Here is a 17,666-nt window from a genome sequence, read left to right on the forward strand (position 1 = left end):
TTTGGAGGACTGAATGGCTGAATACGGGAGTACCATTGGGCAGCGGCCATTATGTGGTCTCAGTTACCTTTGACATGGCCCAGCACAAACGCAAAACACCTCCGGCAAGAATAACCGACTGGGATAGATTCCACAAAATGAGGGAAGCGCGGACAGGCGGTGTAATTTCCGATTTGGATGCCTGAATAAGCGATCTTAAGCAAGACTCTGAGCGGGCCACCGGAGAGGTGGACACCACCGAAGAACATCTCGCGGCAGACAAACGGCTCATGCACATGTGGGAGGCGCAAGCATCCCTTTTGGGCCGATGGAAGTCGGCCAAGCACAATAGGAAGCTCAGACTCCGCATTCCCGAATTGGAAAGGGAGATTGGAGATCACGCCAATGAACTAAACAGGCAACAGTGGGGGCAGATATGCGACAGATTAAATGGAAAACTGGGAAATAAGAAATCGTGGCTTCTGTTGCGACACCTTCTAGACTCGACAAAGATAAAGTCCGCTGTTCGGACGCGCTTGAACCAGATAGTAAATCAATACGATGGGACGGGTGAAGAACTACTAGAGGACTTGAAGGGTAAATACTTCAGCACGACACTAGATGGGAAGGCACCCCCTCGATATATTGTAGCGGAGAATGTGGCACGACGCGGATGTTGCCACTACGGAGGTAATAGCTGCGATGGAGAATAACTAACAAAATCCTTAAAAATCTGGATGATGATTTGGTCCAGGCTTTAACAGAATATATGATCAAATGCTGGAAGGGGGGAAACCTTCCGCTGGCATGGAAACATGCAAGAGTTACTTTTATACCGAAGCCCTGCAAAAAACTCAACATCAAAAACCTATATGACCCATTTTCCTTACGTCGTGCTTGGGTAAGCTCATGGAGCACGTGTTTCTCACGCGTTTGCAGAACTACGTAGAAACCCATCGCCTCATGCCGCACACAATGATCGGATTTAGGCCGCGTCTGTCCACGCAGGACGTGATGCTTCAACTCTTTAGAGAAATCATAGACTCGGGGAACGGTCACGGTACGCGTGCCATCCTGGGGTTCGATTTGAAGAAAGCGTTTGATAACGTGTCCCACAAAGCTATAGTGTCCAACCTTTTAGAACTAAACGTAGGCCGACACATCTACGACTATATAAGAGATTCTTTGTCCAACAGGACTGCGGAGCTTACCATAGGGGAGGTCAAGTCGGAACGAATATCCCTAGGAAACAGGGGCACGCCGCAAGCGTCGGTGTTATCCCTTTTTCTATTAAACGCTGCGCTGATCACGCTCCCTAAAAAACGTAATGCCATACACGGTACTAGACACACCCTATACGCTGATGACATCACGATTTTGACGAGTCAGGGATTAGATGGGCAAATTGAGGAAGCCCTACAAGAGATGGCGGATGTCGTAGACGGCCACGCCCGTTGGGCAGGAATGGAATGTTCCCCACAGACGTCGGACCTGCTGGTCATCCGTAATAACGGAAGGGCTTGCAACACAAAGCCGAACAGCTATAAATCGAGGGAAACGAAATACCGGAGGTAGAAACGATACGTGTGCTTGGGATGTTTATACAATCCGACAGGTGTAACAAGGTAATGCTGGAAAGGTTGTCGACCTCGATCCAACAGACCATACGGCCAATTAAGCGCGTGGCGACTAGGCGACAAGGTATGGGAGAGCGCGACGCATGTCGGCTCGTTCAGGCTTTTGTCCTCAGTCGGCTCGTGTATGCCACCGCCTACCTAGACCTCAAAAAGGCCTATAGTGAAAAATTGAATTGCGGCAAAAGCGGCTCTCCGTCTCCCCAGAAACACGTCCACCGCGAGACTTCTGTCACTATTGATCCACAATACCCTCGAAGAAGAGTAGATACTTGGGCTTGTTGGTGCATGTCTGTGTGTGTGTGCATGTCATATTTCTCAGTCCTTCTCTTGGTGCGCTACATTTTGTTCCCTTCGATCTTGTATCCTCGAAGAGCTCATTGAGGCACACTTGACGTCGCAGGAGCAGCAGCTCAGGCAAACTGAGGCGGGGCTGTCTATCCTGAAAGGCTTAGGTATAATGGGCGAGGACCCTTCAAGCCAGGTGATCTTGCCGGTAGAGATGCGTGAACGCATTCGGGTCAAACCACTCCCCAAGAACATGCAAGCGGATCGCCACGAAAGTCGGAGGAGGGCCAGGGCGAAGACATTAGGCAAAAAACATCAAGGGGATAATAGTGCCATGTATGTTGATGCGGCAAAATACAACTTTACAGGAAAGGAGGCTTTCGCTGTGAGTGCGGTGAGCATCTCCCGCAGGGTAGCAGCTACGGTGGTCACGGACCGAGTAGAAGAGAAAGAAGAGGCCGCAATAGCCCTAGGAGTTGTTCAAAACTAAACAAGCACCATTCTCAGTGATAAAAACAGTGCCTTCGCAACTTCGCCAGGGGTCGTATCTCCGTCACTGCACTCAAAATTCTTAGCGCGTTGCCAAAAGTTAGGAACGCAGTGGATCTCTTATGGGTCCCGGCTCACTCGGGCGTCCCGAGGAACGAGGCGCTCACCAATATGCTCGAGGTTTTGTCAGCCGAACTGGTGAGGGGATCTCGGACGCGGGTGCCCGACGGGGTGAGTCACTGGATACGTACCAGGCCATTACCACTTATTACAAAGAGCTCAGAGCGAGCCTGCCTCCTCCGCACGCTTCGCTCAGCCGAGAACAGGCTACCATGTGGCGGCGGCTGCAAACGCGGTCGCAGCCAAACCCCTGGACGTATGCCAAAATCTTTCCCGACATAGTAAATCCGTACTGTCAACTGTGCGGCGAGCCTGCCACCTTAGACCATATAATCTGGGACTGCACGGAGGGTCCGCCTCCGGCAGATCTAGTACCATCTCCCTCGCTGGAACACTGGGAAGCTGTTCTCACCAGCCGGAACCCAGACGTCCAGTCCCGGGCCTTGGCAAGAGCGCAAGAGGTCGCTAACAGACGTTGACTACCGGCCACCTGGGGTCGCTGAATGCACCCAAGGCGAAAAACATCTAAATCGCTTCGCTGACAAGTAAACTTTTCTCTCTCTTTCTCTCTACCAAGGAAGACACACCGTGCGTACGGACAACTACAACTGAGGGTAGTTTAAAGCGCTCTAAACAGCCCAAAGACTCTCAACGCAATACATACAAGATATATAAGATAGTGAAACTAAATAAAATAATCTGCACGCAAACATTTACTTAAGAAGTTGTCATTCCACCGCGTGGTAGAAGTTCATGCCTTTTTGGCCCTTGGTGATTTTCACTGAGAGTGAACATACGTATGCTGATGGCGAATAAGGGCGCTGTCTGTTGTAGCTCATACAGTTTGTTCTTCGATTCTGGGGAAACCACCTTGTACTCTTACATGGATTTCGACGATTTCTACGCATGGTTTCGGAATGGAAAGCCGGACCTCCTCGTTCAAGTGATTGGCATGGATGTCGTCTATCCTTTCTTCCAAGGATAGGTTTTCCGATGAGATGAGAAACCTTTGGGGGGTATCAAGGTCATTTTCCGGGGCATAATATAAACAAAATCAATGCGAAAAGGAGAGAATGATAGAAAATGGCGGGCAGGCGTTTTTTTACAATGTATGTTTTGCTCCCGTAGCTTCTACCACTCTGCTTGTTCAGTTCTAAGAGCAAGTCTCAACAACACTTAGCAGGAAGTTAGATACAGGTACAGTACATGACTCACTTAAATTAAACATCAGTTCATGAAAATCTTTAGTTACGAAATGCAGGAGCTCCGAGCGAACCGCATTCTTGCTTTTGCGTGGAGCCATTAAAAGCTTTTACATACAACTTTTCGGATTCTGGCACAATTTCCACAGACATAACCTTAGTGAAGTTTTTATTCCTTACAACAAAAAAACAACAACAAAAAAACAGGATTCAGTTTTTATATCTGGACAATAATTATTCCAATATTGTCCAGGTGGAAGGAAAGGTAAGAGTGGAAGCTTTAACAAACTAAATGGGGTTGCTCACTTCTAAATGCTTTCTCAGCTATTTCTTCGGTTTATGTTTTTGTGCACAGGACCTGCTGCTGACTAAGACTTGCCTTTACCAGCTGGGTCTCGACCCGGAGCTGTGTGCCAACTTCAGCAACTTCTCGGACACCAAGAACGCCATCGAGCGAGTAGCCAACAACTATTCGCTCTTCATTCTCCTCGTGCAGCTAACGCCCGCAGCTCTGCTGTCCATATTTTTGGGCCCCTGGTGCGATAAGTAAGTACAAAAATTCTGTACGGGCAGCATGCGGTTCCCAGCTCAACCGAGGAAAGGGCGAAGGCGAGAAAATTTGATTCATTTGTGTCGCTTATCGAATTAAGAAAATGAAATCGATACGATGCGGTATTTTTTTTATAACACGAGAGCGTTAGTGCTCATGTTGTTAAAAATAATATTGTGAGCACTGTGTGGCACTTCATCTTCCACACGGCTGAACGTGCTGCTTCATCTTCATCCTGCTCCCTCTTGTAGATACCCATCGTCATCGCGGAGTGTGTTTGGCTGCAGTGCGCGACCAAGGCTTCAGGTCTGCAATAAAGCCAGATCCCCCAAGTCCGACCTTCGCGTTACCTTACACGTGGTGGAGGTGCGCCTTGATTTCCCCGCTGCTTCGTCACCTGCATCCACCTGGAGCTTCGTTCTGGCCGCCGTTTGACCCCGACCACCATCGTCATGACTCAAGAGGGCCACTCCGCTACTTCGGCTTCTACCAACTCGACTCCAGCTCCCCTTGCCACTTGGACCGTCAGCAGCCGTCAGCGCGACCCGCAGATGTTCGCCGGTCTCCGAGGCGACGACGCTGATGACTGGCTCGACAGCTACGACCGGGTCAGTGCTTTCAACCGGTGGGACGATTCGCTTAAACTAATTAATGTGTCCTTTTATTTGACGGATGTGGCCAAAACGTGGTTCCTAAATCATGAATCGACGATTCCGGACTGGGCTACCTTTAAACAAAAGTTACGGCAGATTTTCTGCGCTCCTACTGTTCGGACGGAGTCCGCCAAGAAGAAGCTAGAAGCCCGACTTCAGCGGGCCAATGAGACCTACACCTCTTATATAGAAGATGTACTTTCACTTTGTCGGCGCATCAATGACACAATGTCAGAGGCCGAGAGGGTTCGGCATGTCCTTAAATGTATTGGGCCACTCGCCTACAACGCCCTGGCTGTGCAGAACCCTACCATAATCGATGCCATCATATCCACTTGTCAACGCCTTGACGAACTACAGTCAATACGCCTGCAGCCTGATCCCACTTCATTTGGTTTCACTGCCAACGCTGACCTCCGTGCGCTTATTCGCGAATTAATTCGTGAAGAGCTCTCGGCTCAAGGTAATTTGTGCCGCCCTGCATCTGAGCCACATCCTTCAAGTGCCGGCCTGCGTAGCATTGTCAAAGAAGAGCTGGCCTCAATGACCTATTCGCCCCCAACATCGGTCGCTCCTACCATCTGTCAGGTACCAACGTACGCCCAGGTCACGACCTTACCGCCTGCAGTTGGAGCGCCTACGCCACCGGCGCCTACCACTGCTCATGTCGCTGCATTGGCACCACCTGCCGCGGCGCCGACATACTACCCCAACTGGCGCCCAGCCCGCCCTGTTTGTTATTACTGCGGGTACCGAGGCCATATTTCCCGCTTCTGTCGTCGCAGGCTCCAGAATGAACGCCGCGGCTACGACACATTTGAAGCAGACTACCCTCCTCGCTTTTCCGGCTCTAACCCCCGTTCATTCCCTGATTATCCGCAACGTTCATCACCCCCGCCAGAAAGCCCCGCTCCGCCTGCTGGTTACAGGCCTTCAAGACGCCGTTCTCCTTCGCCTTTTCGCCGCTCAACCTCGCCTCTCCGTCAAGCTTCTCTGACGACCCCCCGCCTATCGGAAAACTGACCACTGCAGTTTTAGGAGGGAAAACTGCACACTTCAGCCATCCCAAAAATCCTCCGGAACGTACCTGGAACATTATTTTAGTGTGGGTTGAAGGTTTATCTGTTGAGGCTTTGGTTGACACGGGCGCCGCTGTTTCTGTGATACACACTGACTTGTGCTCCCGCTTAAGAAAAGTGAAAACGCCTTATGATGGACCCGAACTCCGTGGAGCTAATGGGGCAATAATTCGGCCTTTTGCTAAGTGTACTGTGCGAGTTTTTGTTGATGGTGTCCGCCACCACGTACAATTTGCTGTGATGTCACCGTGCGCTCACCCCATTATTTTAGGCTGGGATTTTCTGTCTGCCGCATCAGCCAGCATTTCGTGTCGCGACAGGGTCATCTACATGAACGAGAGCGATCCGTCTTCTGAACCTCCCGTGCCCCGTCATCGCCTGCTTGCCGCTACTAACTCAGTGTTGCCCCCTGGATGCGAACAACTTGTCGCGCTTACTTCTACTGACATTGATAACGGAGATGTGCTAATCGTGCCTTCTGATCGCCATCTGACCCGTGGAATCGCGCTACCACCAAGTCTTGTTCGGTTTGAGCATGGCACAGCGCTTGTCGCTGCTTCGAACACTTCTCCAGAGCCCATTGTGCTGACTAAAGGGACATGTTTTCCTTGTGCCCTGGACATTCACCCGGTGTCCCTCACCACCCTTACCGCCCCCTCTTCCTCACCAGCAGCTTCTTCCGATGCCTCTCTTTGTGTTCTCTTTGGCACCATCAACCCTGACCTTCCTGCGACTCACCGCCAAGCTTTGCAGGAATTACTTCGAAAACACCAAGCCTCCTTTGATGCCACTTCTCCGACCTTGGGCCGAACGTCTTCTGCACAGCATCGCATTATTACAGAAGGTACTTCTATTGTTAGCCGCCGCCCTTACCGTGTTTCCTTATCAGAACGTAAAATCATCGAAGATAATGTGAATGATATGCTCCGACGAGACATTATTCGGCCCTCAGCTAGCCCCTGGTCATCTCCGGTTGTCTTGGTCAAAAAAAAGGATGGGTCCGTGCGTTTTTGCGTTGATTACCGCGCACTTAACAAAGTCACTCGCAAAGATGTTTACCCTATGCCACGAATTGACGACTCCCTCGACTGTCTTCAGGGCGCCGAATATTTCTCCACTTTGGATTTGCGTTCCGGTTACTGGCAGATACCGATGCACGAAGCCGACAAAGAAAAAACCGCATTCGCTACTCCCGATGGGCTTTACGAATTCAATGTCATGCCTTTTGGACTTTGTAATGCCCCCGCTACGTTTGAGCGCATGATTGACACTGTTCTTAGAGGACTTAAGTGGAAAACATGCTTGTGCTACCTGGACGACATAGTTATCTTCTCTGCGACTTTTTCTGATCATTTATGCCGCCTTGATCAAGTATTAACGTGCCTGGCATCCGCCGGTCTCCAGCTGAACACAAAAAAGTGTAATTTCGCCAAGAAAGAAATCAAGATCCTCGGCCACCTCGTCAGCCGCGATGGCATTCGACCCGACCCTGACAAGCTTGCTGCAGTTTTGAACTTTGCACGCCCTCAGCGGACTAAGGAACTACGCCATTTCCTTGGCCTGTCTTCGTACTTTCGCCGTTTCATTCGCAATTTCGCTACCATTGCTGCACCGCTCCACCGCCTCCTTACCGACAGTACTACTTTCAATTGGTCCGAAGAATGCGAAAAAGCTTTCCAAACCCTAAAGAATGCCCTCACTTCGGACCCTGTTCTCGCTCACTTCGACGACACTGCTGCTACCATTCTCCACACCGATGCCAGCGGCCTCGGTATCGGCGCCGTACTTCTGCAACGTGACACCGCTTCTCGGGAAAAAGTAATTGCGTTTGCCAGTCGAACTCTAACACCAGCGGAACGCAACTACACTATCACAGAGCAAGAGTGCCTCGCCGTCGTTTGGGCAGTTCAGAAATTTCGCCCCTACCTCTACGGCCGCCATTTCACGATCGTTACCGATCACCACGCTCTGTGCTGGTTATCAACCCTCAAAAATTTGACTGGACGCCTGGGCCGTTGGATTCTGCGTTTGCAGGAATACCACTTTGATGTCATATTCAAATCAGGTCGCAAACATCGAGATGCCGATGCTCTTTCCCGCTGCCCGCTCCCAGAATCACCACCTAGTGCGTCTTCGCGCCTTCCTGCGTGCACCCTCGGCGTCGCAATGTCGTCCAGAGCTCCAAACATCCCCTGTGCTACTCCTGCCGCTGCTCCAGATCGCTACGCCATTATTTCACACCAGCAAGCCGATCCCTACTGTCTTTCCCTAATCAACCTTCTCACCGGTGCTTCTCACCCTCCTACCGCTAGGATGCGCAGACAACTCCAAAATTTCAAACTTGACAACGGCGTGCTGTCCCGTTATATTTATTGCTCTGAAGGCACCCGTTGGGTCCCCGTTATTCCGAGAGCGCTTCGCACCCGTATCCTGGCGGCTTTCCACGATGATGCTACAGCCGGTCACTTAGGCTTTCATAAAACTTACCACCGCGTGAAAACCCGTTTCTTCTGGCCAGGCCTCGCCTCAAGTGTGGCAAAATACGTCGCCTCTTGTCTGCCATGTCAGAGCCGCAAACGGCCCACTTCTCCTCCTGTGGCCTACTACAGCCGCTACCTTGCCCAGCTACTCCTTTTGCCGTTGTTGGCATAGACTTATACGGGCCACTTCCATTGTCCGCACGAGGTAATCGCTGGATCGTCACCGCCGTCGACCACCTAACACGCTACGCTGAGACCGCTGCCCTGCCTAATGGCTCAGCACATGAGGTCGCGACCTTCTTTTTGGAATCGCTCGTACTGCGCCATGGGGCCCCTCAAGTGCTTCTCAGCGATCATGGTCGGACATTTCTGTCGACGATTGTAGCCGAAGTTATTGAGGCCTCAACCACACATCACAAATTGACCTCCAGCTATCACCCGCAGACCAATGGGTTGACTGAGCGGTTCCACCGCACGCTTTCTGACATGTTGTCTATGTACGTCGACCAGGACCACCGAAACTGGGACGTAATACTTCCTTTTGTTACGTTCGCCTACAATACGGCTGTACAGCGGACCACAGGTTACACCCCGTTTTTCCTCGTTTACGGCCGTTCTCCTGCTACCTTTCTTGACGCCTCTTTCCTTTCTACACATGCCAGTTCCTCACCCTCTCTTCCTGACCAGTTCCTTTCCCGAGTGGCCAAATCTCGCCGGCTCGCTCGCGTCGACACGGAAGCCAGCCAGGAAGACCGCAAGTGCCGCTATGATGCAACCCATCGCCAAGTTTCGTTCCGTCCCGGCGACGAGGTGTTACTTTGGACCCCATTACGCACTCCTGGCCTTTCTGACAAGTTACAGCACCGTTACATTGGTCCTTACACAGTTCTTGCAAAAACCTCCCCGGTCAACTATCGCGTCTCCCCTGTTCACCCTCCTCCGGACAGTCGTTACCGTGGCACTGAAGTTGTCCACGTTTCACGTATGAAACCTTTTATTCGGCGCAATCCTGCGGACTAACTGCGGCCAGGCTGGCCGCTTTAACTGCGCGGGCGAAATAGTGTGAGCACTGTGTGGCGCTTCATCTTCCACACGGCTGAACGTGCTGCTTCATCTTCATCCTGCTCCCTCTTGTAGATACCCATCGTCATCGCGGAGTGTGTTTGGCTGCAGTGCGCGACCAAGGCTTCAGGTCTGCAATAAAGCCTGATCCCCCAAGTCCGACCTTCGCGTTATCTTACAATATTGCTTTATGTGTGTTGGCTGTCCCGGCAGCTTGAACTCTCGCAGCCTTGAAACACCAAGAGCGCGGTTCTGGCTTGTGGCAATTGGCAGCTGACAAACACAGAGATCCCTAGACCTCTGTTTGAAGAATGGCAGCGCCTGTAATAGGACGTTTTGGCAGGTCACGTGGCCAAATAATGATAGGTGGAATGTGTAATAGCGCGAAGGGGCCAATGTTTTTGATTATAGAAGCATCCGGACATGTGGCTCTGTGACACCACGAGGGGTAATCGGATGGTCGAGTAGAGAGGAGTCAACAACTGAGGCAACTCATTTCACGTGTAAAGGCGAGGCAAAAATCAAACACTCTGGGCCCTGGCAACCCCATTTTTAGGCCCCACAGATTCGAAAAATGCCCAGTATGCCCTGGGAACCGGCACGGAAGTGTCCACTATTCTGACCACAACGCTACGATGATCCTCTTGTGCCCAACACCTTGATCGGAGAGAAATGTAGATAGCTACAGATCTTCCATCTGGTCTAGGCCACCGAAGAGGAAATATCAAAGAAACCCAACAAGAGTTCTGCGGGAGCCTTACTTCGCAAAATGGCATAATTCAGGAATGAGTATAATTGCCTATACCTATCATTTCTTCACATAGGCGCTAATATAATCATGTCCGATGCGTAAATTCGGCATGAGTCTCATTGATCGCCGGAGTTTCTTTTTTACTTAATTTCCTCCCCCCTTCCCCTGTTGCGCATGACACCAATTGAAGTCAACGTGGCCACGTCCGCTAGAGCGACATAAAGTATTTTCTTTGTATCAACAGCGCAACTACGCACATGCAGTTCGAAACAGTCTTCTCCCCTCCAGTTATCAATCTGCTGTGCAGCAGCGGCCAACAAACGTGTGCGCAGACTTTCTAATTTTATCCGGCCGCCTGCTTCGCGGCCACCCATTGCTGCATTTATCGTCTCGTGTAGCTAACCCTGTTGCCCTCAATGGCTCTCGAGCTATCTCTTGTCTGCATCGAATTAATTGCACGTGCACGTTTCCTCATTACATCAGCTGTGATTATCATCAACTAGAATCTCTTCCCTAATCCAGAGCACCCGGTCCCTCCGTCCTAGTGCACACCGAACAATTTTCTCTGCGCAGAACCTGCGACATCTTCTGCCTGATTTCAAGCAGCGATTTCTAGTGTGGTGTAATACCTTATCTATGGAAAGAAACTTGGAGGCACCTTGTTCTTATATGCTCCTAGCTTTTTCACTTCCATTATCCGGACCTGCGCTCACTACTTGGCACAGAACATTGGCTTGCATTGCTGCTTCAAGTTATTCTGTGCCAATTGCGAATTCTGAAGCTTCTTTTTTTTTTTTTTTTTTTTTTTTTTTTTTTTGTAGAGCACGTTATAGAGAGCGCCTACTCGTTATCGGTGGCCTATTATTTGACGATATTCCTGCTGCCCTAACATGGTGGTTAAGTGAGTCTGAAGTTAGGCTTCTGATCCTAAGATGACGAGATCAGTATTGCTACATTGGTTAGCTGGATTTTCCCAGGTGTCAACGTAAAATTTCCCTTTTCCCCGCAAAATATTTTGTGAAAGAATAATTTTAGAGTGAACACCTCCAATCAAATTCATCTGAAAAGTAGCAAAATACGATAAAAATAAAAATTTTAAGCACGATGTTGATCAGGGGGATAGTTCTTCATTTCGCCTTCCCGAAGCTATCTGGGGAAGCGGACACTGGCCATAGAGCTTCCAAATATATGCTATTTAGAAACACTACGACGCTAGCGGCCTGCGCTAACCGCTCCGCTAGCGACCCCGCACTTGTTCTCAAATTACCCCTTTCTCTCCTCTGCATACCTGGACGGCCTGATCGTGTACACGGTCATCATCATCATCAGCCTGATTATACCCACTGCAGGGCGAAGGCCTCTCCCATATTTCTCCACTTAACCCGGTTCTGTGCTAGCTGCATCCACTTGACCCCTGCGAACTTCTTAATCTCATCCGCCCACCTAACTTTTTGCCGCCCCTTGCTACGCTTTCCTTCCCTTGGAATCCAGTTTGTTACCCTAAGCGACCATCGGTTATCCTCCCTTCGCACTACATGCCCTGCCCATGCCCATTTCTTCTTCTTAATTTCCACTAGAATGTCGGTAACTTGAGTTATTTCTCTGACCCACTCTGCACGCTTTCTATCTCTTAATGTTACCCCTACCATTTTTCGTTCCATAGCCCTCTGGGTTGTCCTCAACATAAGTAAAACTCTCTTGGTTAGCCTCCACGTTTCAGCCCCATAGGTGAGTACAGGCAAGATGCAACTGTTGTATACTTTCCTCTTGAGCGATACCGGTAAGCTGCTAGTCATAATCTGCGAGTGCTTGCCAAATGCGCTCCATCCCAATCTTATTCTTCTTGTTATTTCCTTTTCGTGGTCCGGATCTGCGGTTACTACCTGTCCTAAATAGACATATTCGCCTACTACTTCCAGTATTTCGCTACCTAATGTAAACTGCTGTTCCTTCCCGAGGCTGTTGAACATTACCTTAGTCTTCTGCATATTGATTTTCAAGCCTACCTTTCTACTTTTCCTGTCTAGGTCGTCAATCATTATTTGCATTTCATCCCCCGAGTTGCTTAGCAAGGCAATGTTATCAGCAAATCGCAGATTACTGAGGTATTCTTCATCTACTCTTATCCCTAATTTCTCCCATTCCAAGTCTCTGAATACTTCCTCTAAACAAGCTGTGAATAGTACTGGGGAGATTGTGTACACGGTACAATGGCGAAAATCCATCTCCTACCTGGCCTTGGCTGTAGAGCCACAGAAAGTTGTTTGGAAACGTATCTGAATGCGTTCCGGGAATCAGTGTGTATGTGAAAAGATTTTGCATACTTGACTATGAGACAATAACGCTGTCCCTTTCCGACCTTCCTAAAGCTGAATCCGGAATGCCACACTCCGGGGGCTTGTGCGACGTCCTATGCGCGCAATTCATTGGCTTTTGCAACCAAGGTACGGCCATACAGTGAAGTTAATACGGGTCGGAATTTTACTCCCCAAAAAGGTCAGCTTAGCGTTTTCATTATGTCTCTACACATTTTTGAAAGAAAGCATATGTAACAGCAGTTTCCAGCAATAGCAGAAATTTCCCACATTTTCCGTGGGTTGAAAAGAAATTTTCCTTTTTCCCTCAGTAGCTTGCATTTTCTACGAAATGGGAAATTTTCCACGATTCGGCAACACTGGACAAGGTGAAATGAGGTTGCCGTCTTTAAAAGGAGGGTAAGTATCAAAACGACCATGCACAGCGTGATGTCAGCTCACGTTAGATAACTGTAGGTGGTCTAAAACAACCAACCTAAGCTGCTTAGGCATGCCAAAATGTCACAAAAGTAAAACAAAAGGTCCGCCACTTTCGACCCCTGTCTGCGTCACTGTGAGGTCTCGGAGTCATTTATGACTTAAGTATACAATATAGGGGAGACAACTTGGGCCAGGGGACGTGGCGCCGCTCTGTGGGCCGCGTCGTCTGCGCTCCGCTGCTTTGAGACGACACGTGTCGTCTGCTCCGCGCTGCATTCGAGCGCGTGTAAGTGCGCGCGCGCTGTTGTTGCTCTCCTCCTTCTGCCGCGTTCTGGCTGCCGTTGCGTTCCAAGGAAGGGGAAAAACACAGATTAAATTACGGAGCGCTTTTTCGTATAATTTTTGTGGTAAACGGTCACGGGGTGGTTGTCGGCCCTCTTTGTTAAAGTATTTCGTACCGGTCGTATCTCACACCGCTCTTTGTCCCCGGCAGTGCCGCAGTGCCCATCGAGGAACTAAGTAGGCCTCAGACAACAGATATGTCAATCGTTCTGTCCTCATACGCGATCCTGCTTCAGGATCTCAAAACTACGCACTCTCTCGAGGAGATAACTGAACTACGGATTGCCCACAGTAGCTGTATAACTAAGAAGGCAACGGTTTCCGTCGAGAGATGTCCCCGTCTGCATGGAAAGTCGTCAGGCATTTCCTCGCAGTTCGTTCCGTGGAGAGAGAGAACTGCCACAGGAATGGTATGCCTCAGCTTCTGGTGAACGACCCAGGTAGTTAGGAACCAATGATCGTTAAAGGTAGATAGTTCGTTGATTTCGGACAGCAGCGCGGCAGCGGCAAACTTCCCATGGCTGCTGTCGGCAAAAACCAAAGGGCAAGGTGGTGTGTTTTGTGCCATTTAAAGAACATGTCAAAAACGCGCCGAAGACAGGCACTCTGGGTGGTAGCATCTTGTGTAGTCGTCACCCTGCTGAAGAGAGTGGGCCAGTTTAGTTTCGTTGACCTTGTTGGCGGGTCTGTCCCCAAAGAGTTGAATGGGCCCCTTTCAACTTAGCAGTCACAAAGGGAAGGCAAGCTCTCCAACCGAAACCCGGAGCACTCGTTGCTATGTACACGTGTATCAATGATTCTCTACGGGAAGGCTGCACCCTTCATTCTCTGAACAGCATGAACAGAGTGGTGCTTCCACTTTATTATCTACGCTCCTACACATTAACAACATAAGAGGTGCCGCCGCCTCGGGTCCTGCAGAATTCCAGTCGCTTGCCTCTCGTCTTCGAATAGCGAATCCGCGTTCATGTTTTATGTCTCAGAGCCTGCCAACAAGTGCCCTTTGAAAACAATGTTCGCGGCGATCGTTTTCAGGACCTGAAGCGGCGCGCAGCGACAATAGTCTGTCAGTTAATCATAATTTCTCGCTTTTGAAAGCACCGAAAAAAAAAAAAACACGTTTCCAACCAGCCTCTTTGCAGTGAGGGAACCGAAAAAAGCAAAAATGACAAACTCCATTGGCAAATAGCGCCGGCTTTGCGCGCGTCTGTACGTGAGTATTCCCCCTCCTCCTCATTCTCCTTCTCCTGCTCCGTGTGCACGCGCGACTGCGCCTGGCACGCGCTCCCGCCGTGGGCTGTGCGGCCGCAGCTGCGCGTAGGCACGGCCGGTCTCGAGGGAGAGAGCGCGCGCTCTAGAAACGCGCTCTCCCTCGAGACCGGCCGTGGCGTAGGTTTTGTAGTTTCTCTCCTCTCCGTCAGAAACTGAGCGTTGGTGTCGCGGAGCAAACTCCAGCTCAGGTTCGATATAAATCCCTGACAGCAGAAGCATTTCATATATGTGCATTTCCTAAAGGTTGATCATCGTCGGCGCAACGCACGAATGCGACGCTTATTGGAGATAATGCAGCAGAATCTTCTCGGCATAGCACCTGTATAGTTCATTTAAAAACGGTTCCTATTTATCTGTGACAGCTGGAAGAGAGCTGGTATTACTCCGCCAACCAATACTTTGACCGTCTTTACTCCAAACGCAGAATCTTATTTACAGTGGCGATGTGGTTGTAAAAGCTACCTGGTATTCAGGTTTCTCGAGATAATTTGAAGCAAATAGCTCTAGCACCTTCCACACAATTTGCGCCCCATAGCATCCACCTTCGCAGTATTTCGGGCATCAAAATCATAAACTTTCTTTATTGAAAAGAGGCTTAGATATTCCGACATTGTGGTCATCAAAGCTGGAACCATCGGACGATCAGGGTTATTGTTCAGAATTCATAACCGTAGTTATACTTATGCACTATAAACCTATATGCAACTAAATAATTATAGAGAATTGCGTCGACATAGAAATGAAAACGGGTATTGTTTTATATAGCTAACGGGATATGATCATTCAACCAGTCAAGTTTTGTCTACTATAAAATAATGTTCTGATGCTTAGGATTCAAATTCGATGTTTTCTGACTACGAAGGCATGAAGACGGCTTATTTTGAAGCTAAATTCAGACAACAGTAACTGCTCTTGCTTAGTTTGCTCTCTCTCTCTCTTCGCAGATACGGTCACAAGCTGCCAATCTTCCTTGCCACGCTGGGCGGCATCCTCCAAGATCTGGGCACTATTTACACAGTGGTCGACATGGGCGCGCCGATGTACCTGAACGTGCTCTGCAGCCTGCCCAACGGATTCAGCGGGGGCCTTGTGTGCGTGCTGACAGCCGTGTGCAGCAACGCCTCGCTCAACACCGCCGGCAGCATGCGCACCCTCCAGTTCCTCATCGTCCTCATGTCGGCCATGGTCGGTCTGGCCTTCGGTCAGTTCATGGCGGGACAAATCTTCCGCGCTGCGGGGTACCTTCCCGTATTCATCGTCTCAGCGAGCCTGCTGTTGGCGTCTCTCGCCTGGGTCATTGTCATGCTCAAGAATCCGGCGGCGGCGGAGAAGAACTCGTGGCGAACCATGCTCCGGGACCTCATGCAACCACGAAACTTCGTGAATGGCCTCCTTGTGTGCGTCCGGAGCAGACCTAACCGCGGCCGAGCCCAGATATTGCTGCTCATGACGTCCATGTGTACCATCCTGTTCGTGTCGGAGGGCACGCGTGGAATCAACTTTTTCTACGCCAAGAAGATGTTCGACTGGGACGTGAGCAAGTACTCGGATATCAACTCTGGCTTCCTGCTCTTCCGCATGGTCAGCGTCTCGGCGTTCGTGGTGGGGGCCAACTTGCTCCTGCGGCTCTCTGACTGCACCATAGCCTTCATCGGCATCTGTTGCGGTATCCTGCAGGGCATCAGCACGGGCGTGGCCACTAACGAAGTGCTGTTTTATGTCAGTAAGTACCCTATTCACTGACCTATTTAGCGTAAGTATAGGCGTGTATTCCTCGGCATTGATGGTTGAATGACTTGAGGTATACACACAATGCCATGATTCAAAACTCCTTCTCTCCTAAACGCGCTAATAACAGCGTGATAAGAATTTGGCAGTATTACATGAAGCTTTGATTTGTAACATACTATTACATCACAACTGTACATATCACCTTCATGGGAACGTTCGGAGCAACCCGATTTGTTCGCATATCGTTTTTAAACGTCCTATTAGTATCATCACATTGAAAACGACTTGGTGCTCTCTTGCACCATTGCAAGTCGTCCGGGTTTCCTTCAGCCTGGGAATTTAGGAAAAATAAACTGGTAAATTGGTCTAGAGGAAAGGAAAGGCGCATGTTTTTGTTACACTTCTCGATGGACACCTTAACCGCGCCTTAAGGGAAGGGAGGGAGATGGGAGTCAAAGAAGAAAGAAAGAAACAGGTGCGGTAGTGGAGGGTTCAGAATAATTTCAGCCACCTGGGGAATCTCTAACACGCATTAACATAACACAGTACACGGGCGCCTTCGCGTTTCGCCTCCATCAAAACGCAGCCGCCGGCAGTTGGGATCAAACCCGAGTGCTCCGGCACAGTAGTCGGGCGCCTTAACCACTGATCCACCGTGGCGGCTTAATCCAGTGTGGAAGAATTAGTTTCGTTGCTCTTGAGAGTTCTAGGTACGGTATCCATCATCACCATCATCAGCCTGATTATGCCCACTGCAGGGCGAAGGCCTCTCCCATATTTCTCCACTTAACCCGGTTCTGTGCTAGCTGCATCCACTTGACCCCTGCGAACTTCTTAATCTCATCCGCCCACCTAACTTTCTGCCGCCCCCTGCTACGCTTTCCTTCCCTTGGAATCCAGTTTATTACCCTCAGCGACCATCGGTTATCCTCTCTTCGCACTACATGTCCTGCCCATGTCCATTTCTTCTTCTTAATTTCTACTAGAATGTCGGTAACTTGAGTTATTTCTCTGACCCACTCTGCACGCTTCCTATCTCTTAATGTTACCCCTACCATTTTTCGTTCCATAGCTCTCTGGGTTGTCCGCAACTTAAGTAGAACTCTCTTGGTTAGCCTCCACGTTTCAGCCCCATAGGTGAGTACAGGTAAGATGCAACTGTTGTATACTTTCCTCTTGAGCGATACCGGTAAGCTGCTAGTCATAATCTGCGAGTACTTGCCAAATGCGCTCCATCCCAATCTTATTCTTCTTGTTATTTCCTTTTCATGGTCCGGATCTGCGGTTACTACCTGTCCT

The 17,666-nt window shown here is 49.8% G+C and overlaps 1 protein-coding gene across 1 annotated transcript in view; it reads left to right on the forward strand.

Moving 5' to 3' along the window:
• The window catches only part of LOC146180808 (proton-coupled folate transporter-like), a 67,130-nt gene that overhangs the window by 16,428 nt on the left and 33,036 nt on the right, over positions 1 to 17,666 (forward strand). The window contains exons 2-3 of the mRNA XM_084575661.1: positions 4,068 to 4,258; positions 15,581 to 16,359. Of these exons, the coding sequence (XP_084431787.1) occupies positions 4,068 to 4,258; positions 15,581 to 16,359 (970 nt within the window). The remainder of the gene's footprint in view (positions 1 to 4,067; positions 4,259 to 15,580; positions 16,360 to 17,666) is intronic.

This window comes from Amblyomma maculatum, chromosome 8 (assembly GCF_055883805.1).
Source record: "Amblyomma maculatum isolate TAMU_Amacu chromosome 8, ASM5588380v1, whole genome shotgun sequence".
In the NCBI taxonomy this organism is placed as follows: domain Eukaryota; kingdom Metazoa; phylum Arthropoda; class Arachnida; order Ixodida; family Ixodidae; genus Amblyomma; species Amblyomma maculatum.